At 42.6% G+C, this 12,891-nt stretch overlaps 1 protein-coding gene across 1 annotated transcript; it reads right to left on the reverse strand.

The window, feature by feature from the left end:
* Positions 1-6,836: 6,836 nt before the first annotated feature.
* EXOC8 (exocyst complex component 8) lies at positions 6,837-12,853 on the reverse strand. The gene is made up of 2 exons (XM_070733958.1): positions 11,138-12,853; positions 6,837-9,454 (listed from the first exon to the last, which is right to left on the reverse strand). The coding sequence occupies exons 1-2, from the start codon at positions 12,698-12,700 to the stop codon at positions 8,846-8,848; spliced, it is 2,172 nt and encodes a 723-aa protein (XP_070590059.1). The 5' UTR covers positions 12,701-12,853; the 3' UTR covers positions 6,837-8,845.
* Positions 12,854-12,891: the final 38 nt, after the last annotated feature.

A 12,891-nucleotide genomic window follows, 5' to 3' on the forward strand; every position in this document is an offset into this window, starting at 1 on the left:
AGTATCCGATGTGAGGCAGGCTGCCTAGTTTTCTTGCATGTAGCTATTGATAATTTATTTTATCATTAATCATCAATTTAATTGGGTAGATCAATATCTACATAATTAGCCCCATGTAGCGCTCTACATGGGGCTACCCTTGATGAGTGTTCGGAGACTGCAGATAGTCCAAAATGCAGCTGTGTGAGTTGTCACGGTTACACCCATATAACACCAACGCTCCGCGCACTGCACTGGCTACCAATTAGTCTCCAGTCACAATTCAAGGTGTTGGTTATCACCTATAAAGCCCTACATGGCTTAGGACTATCTTCTGCCGCATACCTCCTAGACCTATAAGATCGCACAGGGTTGGCCTTTTCCAGGTCCTGTCAACTAAGCAAAGCAGGTTGGCAGGACCACGGGGAAGGGCCTTCTCTGTGACTGCCCTGGCTCTATGGAACCAACTCCCCACCCCCCGATGTCTGGACTGCTCCAACCCTACTGGCCTTCCGAAAGGCTGTGAAGACCTGGCTTTGCCGGTAGGCCTGGGGGGCATGAATGTTACCATCTTGTCACGGCCAAATTATGATTGTTTGGCTAGGTTTGTTTGATTGGACAGTTTTATTGGGAATAATAATAATAATAATAATAATAATAATAATAATAATAATTTATTAGATTTGTATGCTGCCCCTCTCCGAAGACTCGGGGCGGCTCACAACAATAATAAAAACAATATTACAGTAGAACAAATCTAATATTTTTTTAAAAAGCATATAAAACCCTATCATAGCCCATAATAAGGCACCTTTCCCAAAAGCCTGGGGGAAAGGTGCCTTATTATGGGCTTTACTGTTGTTAGCATTTATTTTTGGACTTTTTATTATTGTATTGTATTTTATATTATGTGTGGTTATGATTGTATAGTTATGTGCGGTTATGATTGTAATGTTGAGTGTTGATTGTGTATTATTGCTTGGGTTTTTTTAAGATAATGGTTTTTAGCCATAGTTTTAATTAAATTTGTACTTATATTGTGTTACTGTTGTGAGCCGCCCTGAGTCTCCGGAGAGGAGTGGCATACAAGTCTAATAAATTATTGTTGTTGTTGTTGTTGTTGTTGTTGTTGTTGTTGTTGTTGTTGTAAGCCACTCTGAGTCCCATGGGATTGGGCGGCAGAGATGTCAAATAAATTCAATACGTAATCTATACTGAGCAACTATGGAGATCTAAGTATTCTAGACCAGTGTTTCCCAACCTTTTTTGAGCCGCGGCACATTATTCATATTTTCAAAATCCTGGGGAACACTGAACGGGGGGGCGGGGGGGGGGGGCGGGGAAGCTAAAGAAAAGTTTGGACAAAAAAAATCTCTTCCTCAATTTCACTCTATTTCTCCCTCCCTCTTTCTCTCCCTTCCTTCCCTTCTTTCTCTCTCTCCATCCCTCTTTCTTTCTTTCTTCCTCTTTTTTGCTCTCTTTCTCTCTCCCTCCTTCCTTCCCTCTATGTCTTTCTCTCTCCCTTGCTCTCTCTCTGCCTCTCTTGCTATGTCTCTTTCTCTCTCTCTCTCTCTCTCTCTCTCTCTCTTGCTATCTCTTTGTCTCTCTCTCTCTCTTGCTATCTCTTTCTCTCTCTCTTGCTATCTTTCTTTTTTCTCTCTTGCTATGTCTCTCTTTCTCTCTCTGTCTCCCTCCCTCTTTCCTTTCTATCTCTCCCTCCCTCTTTCCTTTCTATCTCTCCCTCCCTCTTTCCTCCCTCCCTCTTTCCTTTCTATCTCTTTTCTTTCTATCTCTCCCTCCCTCTTTCCTTTCTATCTCTCCCTCCCTCTTTCCTTCCTATCTTTCTCTCCATCCCTCAGCGGGGGCAAAGAAGGAAGGCAGGCTGCAGAGGGCACCGAGGACAAGAGCGCTTGCTCGCTCCCTCGCCCTCTGACTTCCCTCCCTCGCTGCTGAAGGGACGAGCGCGGCACGCTGCAAGAAGGGGTTTTTTGCTTTTTTTTTTCCTTCCCCCGCCTCACGGGAGAGAGAGAGAGAGAGAGAAAGAGCAGCGCCCTGTCGGTTCCGAGCGCAGCCAGGGAAAGCGGCCTCGAGCCGAGTGCGAACTGCGGGATGCGGCAAAGGACTCCTTGTCAACCAAAAAAGGGTGGGGGTGGCAAAGGCAAAGCCTGGGAGGTGGGGAAGGGAAGAGCGGGAGACCCCCAGACAGAACGGCTGAGGGGAAGGAAAGACGGAAGGAGGGAGGGATTGAGAAGCGAAGCCAGGGAGGGCTGAGAGAAAAGGGGAGCGGCGCGCGCGAGAGAGGGGCGGGGCGTGCATTCCCGAAACGAATGGAGAAAGCCCTCTCTCGCAGCGAAAGCGCTCCCAGCCAGGGGGCTGCGAGAGAGGGCTGGGAGCGCTTTCGTCCCGAGGAGCTGAAGCTGCAGCCGTAGCCACCGCGAGAGAAGTCGCGCCCCAAGGCAGGGGGCGGCGGCGGAGGAGAGGGGGCAGATCGGGCGGGGAGCTTGGCGGCACACCTGCCTGTGTCTCGCGGCACACTAGTGTGCCGCGGCACACCGGTTGGGAAACGCTGTTCTAGACACATATTGTTTTAAAACAAGGATGAGTTAACTTGAAATCTTTTCTGACTGTGATTGCTGAAAATTGGCAACAAGGTTTTCTGCCATCATGAGGGAAGCTTAACATGCATAAAGAATATTGATAGGTCCCCAAACCTTTGCACAAAATCCAGAAAAACATGCAAACTATCTTGATGCACTTTACTATGATCTCTATGGCAGCCCTAAATGTGGTCACACAAAACCCAAGATTATCTGACTTAAAATAAAATGCTAAAAAAAATTAAAATATGAATTGTTCACTGCCTTCTGAGGGTTTTTTTAAAAAAAATTGCAAATATCAAACTTTACCTACAAGCAAGGTAAAATGCCTTAATTTTGATCATTACATAATATTCCCACCGCATTACATAATGGTATATCCAGTATTATAAGTACAGTGGAACCCCGACATAAGAGCTGCTCTACTTAAGAGCAACTCGAGATAAGAGCTGGGAGGGGAGAGATATTTTTGTTCTACTTACAAGCCCAAATTCGAGATACAAGCACCAAGGAGCTGTCTCCTGAAGCCAAACGCTAACTTCCGCGTTCGGCTTCAGGAGACAGCTGCGAAGCGGCGCGTGTTTTAAAAGGTTGCAGCCGGCCTGGGGGGCTCGGGGGGGTGCTTGCAGCTTTCTTTCTTGCTCTTTTTCTTTCTCTCTTTTACCTTCCCTTCCTCTATTTCTTCTTTTCTTTCTCCTTCCCACCTTCTTCCCTCCCTCCCTCCCTTCACTCATTCCTCTCTTACTCTCCCCTTTCATAAGTTTCCTTGCTTCCTTCCTCTGTTCCTGTCCCTTCCCCCTTTCTTTCTTTCTTTCTTTCTTTCTTTCTTTCTTTCTTGCTCTTTTTCTTTCTCTTTTACCTTCCCTTCCTCTATTTCTTCTTTTCTTTCTCCTTCACACCTTCTTCCCTCCCTCCCTCCCTTCACTCATTCCTCTCTTACTCTCCCCTTTCATAAGTTTCCTTCCTTCCTTCCTCTGTTCCTGTCCCTTCCCTCTTTCCTTCCTTCCTTCCCACCCTCCGTCCATTCATTCACCCATTCCTCTCTTGATCGCTTAAAGCCGGTCCCTGGTGCAAAAAGGGTTGGGGACCTCTGTCCTACAGGATTGGGTGGCAGAGAAGTTGAACATATGTAAATTTAAAAGTTTAAGAAAGTTTACAAGTTAAGTGAAAGAAACTTCATTATTCATTTATATGTACATGTACATTTCTTCATTAAAAACATGTCTTTCTGCATAATTTAGACTAACTTTGTGAGTTTTTTGAGGGCTGGAACCAATTAAAATTTTTTACATTAATTCCTATGGGGAAAAGTCGTTCGAGATAAGAGCTGCTCGACTTAAGAGCCCAGGTCCGGAACGAATTAAACTCGTATCTCGAGGTACCACTGTACTGTATTGTGCAACCACAGGGATAATTTAAAACTAATCAACCTCAAAAGTTATCAGATTACGCAGTGACATTTGCCACGAAGGAAATATCCTGACTTGTAATCTGTGGAAAAAGTACACTAATATGGTGGGTTTTGTGCCAGCATTTCTGAATAAGATTGTATATTAGCCAACATATTCACACATTTCCCAGAATACAGTATCCTGAGCCAAATTAGAAGCAGATTATAAAACAAAGAGGAATGAATCCTTCCTTATTCTCAAAGTTACCAATATTAATTGTTTTTGTTGATTGATTGATTGATTGATTGATTGATTGGATTTGTATGCTGCCCCCCCTCCGAGGACTCGGGACAGCAATATGTAAGTAACAACATAACTGATTTTTTTGTATGTTGAACATGAGGATAAAATTTAGAGAAGAAACTATGTTCTGAAGTCTCTGAAATAAAGTGATATTCAAATGTTTCCTTGAATAGTTATTGACTGACCCAGGAGTGAAATTCTCCTGGTTTTACTCATGCCTGTCGGTCATTGGATAGCCGGTCATGAAGGGAGTGTGAGGCTCCGCCTACCTGCCTGGACAACGCCATTTGGGTTCTTTTACCCTCTGTGCATGCGCCAAGCGTTCTGGGCATGTGCAGAGAGTAAACCCAAATGGCAACTTCTGGGCGGGAGGGCAGAACCTTGTGGTCCCTTCACAACTCTCAATAGGCACGAGCAAACCGGACTGACTAAATAAATAAATGTCTAAAATCAGAGCAATTATTTTAGAGATTCAAAACTATTAGAATTAAAGCTGTGCCCTACAGCAAATGATAAATATGTATCATTTTCCAGCTAATTGTCTCCCTAAGCAGTTATGCTGACCAAATAAATAGGTAACTGATGGACATGCAATATAAAATGATTGATCACAGCTAATTTCATTCATCTGGAGGTTATATACCACTATCCACATAAGCATTTAATGTGTCATTCCAGGCTTCAGTGAAAAACTAAAATACATTTAATACTCTGACAAGACTTGTGCCTGATCTGATTAGCATCTGAGTATTGAAATAATAATCTGTGTTGTATTGTCAGTGACAATGTGTATTCAGCACTCTTAATCCCTGTACCTCACAAATTCGTGCATATTAAGAATGCTTCCCATAAATCAATCCAAGAGCCACAGTATCAAATCTCCTCTCCACCCTACCCTCTGGGCTAATAGTAATGGGTATTATTGCTATTAGCCAGCTATTATTATTTATTCTCTCAAAAAAGGCATCTATCCTTTTTATAAAAGCTGCCTTTAAAAATAGGTTTTGGAGAGGGGCAATATACAAGTAGTAGTAGTAGTAGTAGTAATAATAATAATAATAATAATAATAATAATAATAATAATAATAATGGATCTCTCCTATCATTTGTGAATTGAAATGTTGTGGGCATATTACAGGCATTTCACCAAATGGCAGGTTGGTCTTTCACAAAACAGTTGCCATAATGGACAATTACAAAATGTAATTGTAATCTCTTGCTACCTTTAGGATCCCTACCATCAATTTTAACTTTTTGTGTGGTTGGATCAGTAATCTTGGTTCCTTATATAGAAACACAGAAGAAACATAAAACTGTGTTTTCCCAAAAATAAGACCCTGCCTTATATTTTTTGGAACCCTGAAATAAGCGCTTGACCTTATTGCCATGCTCTCAAAAGCCCAATTGGGCTTATTATCAGAGGATGTCTTATTTGGGGGAAAACAGGGGAAAACATGGGGGGGCAGTCAACCTTTTTCTCCCCTAAATGTCTTAGGCCTGGTTTTTTATTAAAGTCTTGCAAACAAAATGATTTGTTTATTAGATTTCTATGCCACCCTTCTCGAGATGACTCAGGGCGGCAATACTGAAAATTGGTGCTTTGATGATACTGAAAATTGGTGCTTCGGTGATACTGAAAATTGGTGCTTCGATGATACTGAAAATTGGTGCTTCGATGATACTGAAAATTGGTGCTTCGATGATACTGAAAATTGGTGCTCTGCAACATTAGCAGGCTTCTTTTGGGCTTCAATGAATGAAGAGCAAGTGTCAATATTTAAACCACTCTCCAATTTCATCCTTTGTTATCAAGTTCATGTGAATATGGCAGAGAAGCTTCTTAGGTGACCTTAGGGCAATCTGTCTCAGCCCAGCATATTTAACAGGGTTGTTAATCTAGGGCGAAAGTATGCCAACTAGTATGCAAACTTATTTGTTTGTATTCAATAATAAATTAATATTAATAAATTTTAAAAAACACACCCCTGGACATTGGGCAGTGTATCCCTTCTTTAAATCTGCATGCAATTTTAGGGCATGACATAAATAGAATTCCTACATTACAACCACTTAGTGTTGTTCAGATACTTAGATCTGCCCTATAAACTTCCCTCAATTAAATTGTAGCTTCTTTGGCCTTCTGAGGCTGTTAGAAGCACAGTCCTGAGAAACAATGTCTTCTTATCTATACTAGAGGGACAAAACAGGTATAATCCTCAGCATTAGGGCTTTTTCTCTTCTTGTCGCAAATAAAATGGCAAAACTGAATTGTGTCCTGTAAAATACAGGCCTATATACTCCCTGTGTACATTAGATTGGCTATGCTCAAAACATATTTATACCCACATTCCTCTGGGAAAAGATGATGCAGATATCCTGTTAAATGTTTTTTCTAGGACCATCAGCTAGAACAAAACATGTATGAAAGTCCCATATTCATATAATTTGATTCAAACATTATTGAAATGCGAGGTAAGAATAACTTTTCTCCTTGCCTCTTTTTTCTGGAATATTTCACCCAATCAATTCACCCAATCGCCATTACACAATTTTAAAGGCCACAATATAGTAGTAGCAAGTCTTTAATATTTTCAAAGTAGCATTTCATTTTACATTCTACTCAACATAATGTTTTTTCTAACAAATTGGAGCACTTCCCTGGAATTATTAATCCTGGCTTAGTACTCATTAGATAATTATACGCCACCAGTATATTTTTCATAGGGATTCCTTCAATAGGCATTTACCTGTACTGTACAATGTACTTGTTCATTAAAAAAGAGAAATAAATCCAACCCTCTACCCATATTAATACATAATCGCTGTGGGCAAAAGTATGGAAAGAACTATAGTACTAGTTTTACACCTTGAATATTGCCTGGGTAATTTTTTTACTTTTTTAACTCAGGTAAACCTCCACCCAATTTCTTCTTGCAGTGCACTAAATATTCCATCCTTCACTACTTATTTGTATGTGGGTGACATTTTATTTGTATCATGAAATTTTCAGGGAGTCAGATTTATTAACACTATAAAATTGTTCTCCATTTCTTTCCAGTTTTCACTGCTCAGTGGATCACTGATCACCACGTAAGGACATAATGAACTGAACAGATTACATATCTTCTCAAATGAACAGGTTTCCAATTGAAAGGATATGTGTAGATGGGTACATGAAAACTAGATCAGGCACAACTTGTTTTATAGTTAGTTATAGCACTTTCCATTTCTAACTAAGGAGACTTTCGTTTTTTTAAAGTAGATTTGGCTTCAGTGAAATCAGGAAGCTGTAGCAAAACTGCAGCAAAAGTCACAAATAGTGGAAGGCTTACCTTTTTGAGACAACTATTATATTATTTAAAATTATTCATCTTTCACCTGCTGAGAGTCAAAAGCCAATTTTATACTTTAATTAATATTTATTATTGCCCAAAATGTGTGTGCAATAGAAATGCTACCATTTTAGGGCACAGACCCCATGCTGGATGACAGTCTGCAAAGAATTTTTGAAGCTGGATCTTTTTGAACTGAACTATTGACTGCAGCTTTTTGTAGTATTTCCTCACCATCCGAGAGGGATTCATGCCAAGGCTGCTTTATTTCCTATACAATTTCTGCTACTTTAGAAACAAAGGGAAATTGTCTGATACTTAAAAGATGTATAAAATCTTTTCATGCATGATATAGCCAGTTTTAGGAGGCCAATGCCTAAATTGATATGTATGTTTTGGCATGATGGACTGTGAATAGCAAACAAGAGGTGTTTTATTTCAGGCAGAAATGATTTTTGGGGGGACGGGGAGAGAAAGGGGCATGACAGGAACCCTGGCACTTGAAAGGAAGGCAAATCCTGGCCCAATCAGTGAGAAAGACAAGCCAATGAATGCAACATGCCATTCTGGAATGTCAAAAACAGCACAGGGGTGGGAAGGCACCAGGAAAAGGGAGGCGAGGGCCACTGGTATATGCCCTACCAGAACACTGGAGGTGGCTTAAAGGGAAAGCACTGAAGAAATGCATGGCACAGATCTCCCCCGTTTCCTTTCCTCCCTTTGGCTGTTCTCAGTATAATGAGATATGGCTTACTGGGAAGCATTGAGGGAGAGGAAGGAAACAGGAGTATTGCATGCTATCTAACTCTATTTGGACGGCTGATATGGAACAGCTCAACAAGACACTGGAAATACAGCAGATTGTTTAAAATGTTCTTCCTATTTCATGTACACACCCCCTTCCTAATGAGGAGAAATCAATAGTCATATCTCATAATTCACATTCCTAAAAAGGTCAGCATTTTCTTTTCCTGGAGCACCTAATTACATACATTATTTATAAACAGATGTCATCATATATTTTGAAATCTAAAACAGTCACTTTTGGACCTTCAAAAAAAAGATGGAGCTTTCTAACTACACTATTTGCTTTCTTTTCCTTTTTTTACTTGCTGTCTCTTGTATTTGCAGAACATAATTAACTAATGAGAGCTTTGCCGTAGTTGATAATCATCAGGAGTTTTATGTATGTATATACAAAGTATATACAATCTCTAAATGAAAACTACTGAGGCGTTACAATTCACACCACTGAGGTAGTACTTTCAGGATTAATACGCATTAGTCTTGAAACATTCCTCAGATCCTGCAACTGCTTGGCAGGCTTTCCAACACCTTCCTCAAATCTTTTTTCCACAACAGGAAGGACAGTTTCATAAAGGAAAGATGCATTTTGCCTGATGAATGCTTTCTTCTCAGGATCCTGTTCACACCGTAAACTGTAATCAACATGTTGGATGGCCACAAGGATTATCTCCATCAGACTTTCTAGCAGAACCATATGCAGCTCAGGGAAATACAACTTGAGAGCGTCCTCCAAGAAACCCATGGTCTGTTTCGTGAAAGCCACAACAGTGTAGCTAAGATTCACCCAACAGTCATCTCCAGTGTACTGGTCAAAATTGGTCACACCACAGCTCCTCATTTCCTCTCTAAGCTTTCCTAAGGCTTCAGGAGTCATCAGGTTCATTCTCCTCCACATCTCTTCAGAGTTGCGATGTTTTGTGGCCTCAATTATGATGTCTTTGTAGCTCTGCAGAGCCCCTTTGATATCCTTTACTAGTAGGGCATGAATAATGAAGGTCAAATCCAGACCAATATCGCCAAGCTGCTTACAATGTTCCTTTGCCACCTTCAACAACAAATGACATTATTAATTTAATTAAATCTAAAGATATTATACAACACAGAGAGGGCAAAATAATATTCCTATTGGAAACAGTAGAGAACACTGAAACATAGCTTTAAATCAATCCCTGCATAGTATTACAGGATCATTAATAGATAATTGTCTAATCCAAGGATAGGCAACATTTTAATCAGCGGACAGCAGGGATGAAATGTTCCCAGTTCACTCGTGCCTGTTGGTCGTCAGAGACCTGTCACGAAGGGAGCACGAGGTTCTGCCCACCTGCCCCGGACACTGCCATTTAGGTTTTTACCCTCTGCACATGTGCAAAGTGTTCTGTGCATGCACAGAGGGTAATAGAATCCAAATGGTGGCGTCCAGGCAGAGCCTCATACTCTCTTCACAACCAGCTCTCCAAAGACTGACAGGCACAAGTGAACCGGGAGCATTTCACCCCGATGGACAATCACATTTCTTGGAAGACTTTGTTGCCAAAGGTCAATAAGGGATGTTAATACCTATTACATATACATAGTAGTCAGAAGTTGAAGGAGATGATGGATAGAAAGTAACTAATTATTTGAATTCAGAAGGTGGTTCTCTTCTTCCAGGGCCTTACTCCATATAGGACACAAATACCTCAAAGTTTGTATAAACCTCAAAAGAGGCTTTGTGCCACTCAACAAAAATGACTAGACATTGCTCATAATTGGAGCCTCCACTTCAAGATATATTACTTTTTACAAACTTACATTTCTTACTTAACATGTGACAGAGGAAGAATGGAATCTATACACAGTTTGAGCCCCATTCTTGGCTTTTATTGTCCCATCTAATGTTAAAGACAGTGCAAATCTAATCCATGTAATACTTATGCAAAAATGTAAATAAAAAATAATAGGTTTGCAGTAACCATCTTAATTTAAAACATATAACTGAAACCTATTTTGTACATTTAAAAGAAATATATTTCCAGTAATTTAAGTATCCCTAATGTTAATGCTAATATGAAATAAAACTGGGTAAAATACCAGTTTCATTTCTATTACAGTACTCCTACCATTCAGATTAACAGAAAAGAGTAATTTGTACCCCATTTCAAAGATACTTTTCAGAGATAAATAAAAACTGAGAGCATATGGTATGTGTTTGCATCTTATTTTGGACAGTAAAAAAGAAACATTCGGATTATAGAGACTCATCCTTTGTTCTATAAAGCAAAATGTGCTTTTTCAAGTAAGACAGGATCTGTGGTTAAGATCCAGCTGCACTGCAGAGGCAGTGCATATGACTAACCTGTATTTTCCAATATGAGAGGGCGAGTCTGTTTACTGCTTGCAGAACTGGAAATGAAAATGTTGCTGGCTTCCAGACCTTTTACCAACTGGTCATAGGCGTTTTGTTTGTGTAACAAATCAACTGTTTACCAACTGGTCATAGGCATTTTGTTTTGTGTAACAAACAAGATGCTGTATGTGCATTTCTGCTCTCCTGTGTTACATTTATGTGTGTATCTGCATTAGGAGGCTCCAGCATAAAATCCATGATTTTGATATGACAAGATGGGAGAAGGATTTAGAGCTGAGCAGCCATTCCATTCCAAAACATTGCCCAAATACCTCTCCCATAAGGGATGCACTGATGGACTTTTTTTTCAGGTCTTTACTCCATTCTCCCTTTACTTACCTTCACACACTCAGCCGCAGTGGATAAACTCTCCTTACTATCAAACACCTGTTTGCTAAATGCATCTACAAACATCCGCATGGTAGACCGGGCCCAGACCACAAAAGCTGAGTAACACCCACTGTTTCCAGCAAAATCTGTCTCAAACTCTCTTGCAGTCTCTAACAGGCTGGTAAAGAAGACGTGACAAAGTTTGTGAATATACAGCAACGTGGCGCCCTCAATGCGCAACTGTCGGATGGCTGTGTGAACAGCGGCTTCTCTATTTTTCAAGAAAAGTTCACATGCCTTCGTTGACTGGCCCAAGCGAATGAGCTGAGAAACAGCTCGCCGGGTAGCCCTGGGTCCTCCTCGGAGAGACCTATCCGGAGACAATTCAAACACGAGGACCTCAGTGAGCTGTCGGACTCTTTCATCCACCTTAGCTCGCAATTCTCTAACCATCTGAGTCACAGGTTTGTCGCTCAGATATTCCTTCAGCTTATCTAACAAATCAACCGCCCCTTCAAAGTCTCTCTGAGCAATGCAGACATCCAAGTCTTCTGGCAGCTCCTGAATCCATTCCAAAGACAGATCCACCGTTTCTTCTTCCGGCATCGCTTTCTCTTCCTTCTCCTCCACCTCCTCCACCTCCTCCTCGTCTACTTCAAAGGGATTCGTCGTCCCCGCAGGCATCGGAAGAGCCCGCGTTGGGACCTCCTGCTCCAGCCTTCGTTTCTCGCTGAGGACCCGGTTCCTTTTCGCCTCGTCCAGCACTTCCAGCCACTCTTTCTTGATCTTGGCATTCTCCGCTTGGAAGATGCGGCTCTCGGGGAACATCAGCAGCTTGAACATATCCTTCATGGGGGGGTTGTCCTTGACGTTGACCACAGCCAGCCCATCCAGCGGGTAGAGGGCGTCGTAACGGTACATGCCCCGCCGGTTGGGCAGCCAGGCCGCCACCAGCAGGCAGTCGTTCATCAGGAAAGCGTGGACCTTCTGGATCTGGACCATTTGGTCAGCATCATACTCCACCAGGTCCCCGTTGTATACCAGGTACTTGCCGGGGCTCTCTGGGAGCAGGTCCCGGCAGCCCTCCACTTTCTCCAGGAGGGTGGTGAGAGTGCGCTGCCGGCCTTCCTCGTTGGCCGAGGCATCCTTGGCGGAGAGAGAAAGGAAAGGGTCGGCTTGGGAACCGGCGGCTCGCCGGACTCCGGCCACGGCCGGGTCTTCCCTCTCGCCCACGTTGGCCTGCAGCAAGAGGGCCTGGGTGACGGTCTCCATGATGCCCTTCTGCTCGGTGAGGATGTGGCTGAGCTGGTACATCTCGCTCTCCAGGTAGCTGATCTCGCGCGCCGTCTCGATGAACTGCCGGTAGTTCTGGTAGACGTTGCGCTTCAGGCTCTGTGCCGTCTCCTCGCTCAGCGCCTGGATGCGCTGCCGGTGCTCTTGCAGGTCCCGGTCGCCGTCCGACTGCTGTGACAGCTGCTTCACGTACTCTTCCGCCGCGTAACTCCCGGACTCCAACTGCCGCCGCAAACGGCTGGCGCCCATCGCCGCCACCTCTCCCAGAGACACCGCCATGCCCTCAAGCAGCCGGAGCAGCAAGAAGACCCTCCCAAAAAAAAAGAAAAAAAGAGCGGAAACTAAGGAGCGTCCGCGCCGGAAAAGGAAAAAAAAAAGGAGCGAGAAGAGCCTTGCGGGGAAACGTAAGACGTCACGGAACAGGCGACACGTCGCGTAGTTAGACGTATCTTGTAGAGGCTTTTTAGCTC

The sequence above is a fragment of the Erythrolamprus reginae genome, chromosome 1, assembly GCF_031021105.1.
Source record: "Erythrolamprus reginae isolate rEryReg1 chromosome 1, rEryReg1.hap1, whole genome shotgun sequence".
In the NCBI taxonomy this organism is placed as follows: Eukaryota; Metazoa; Chordata; class Lepidosauria; order Squamata; family Dipsadidae; genus Erythrolamprus; species Erythrolamprus reginae.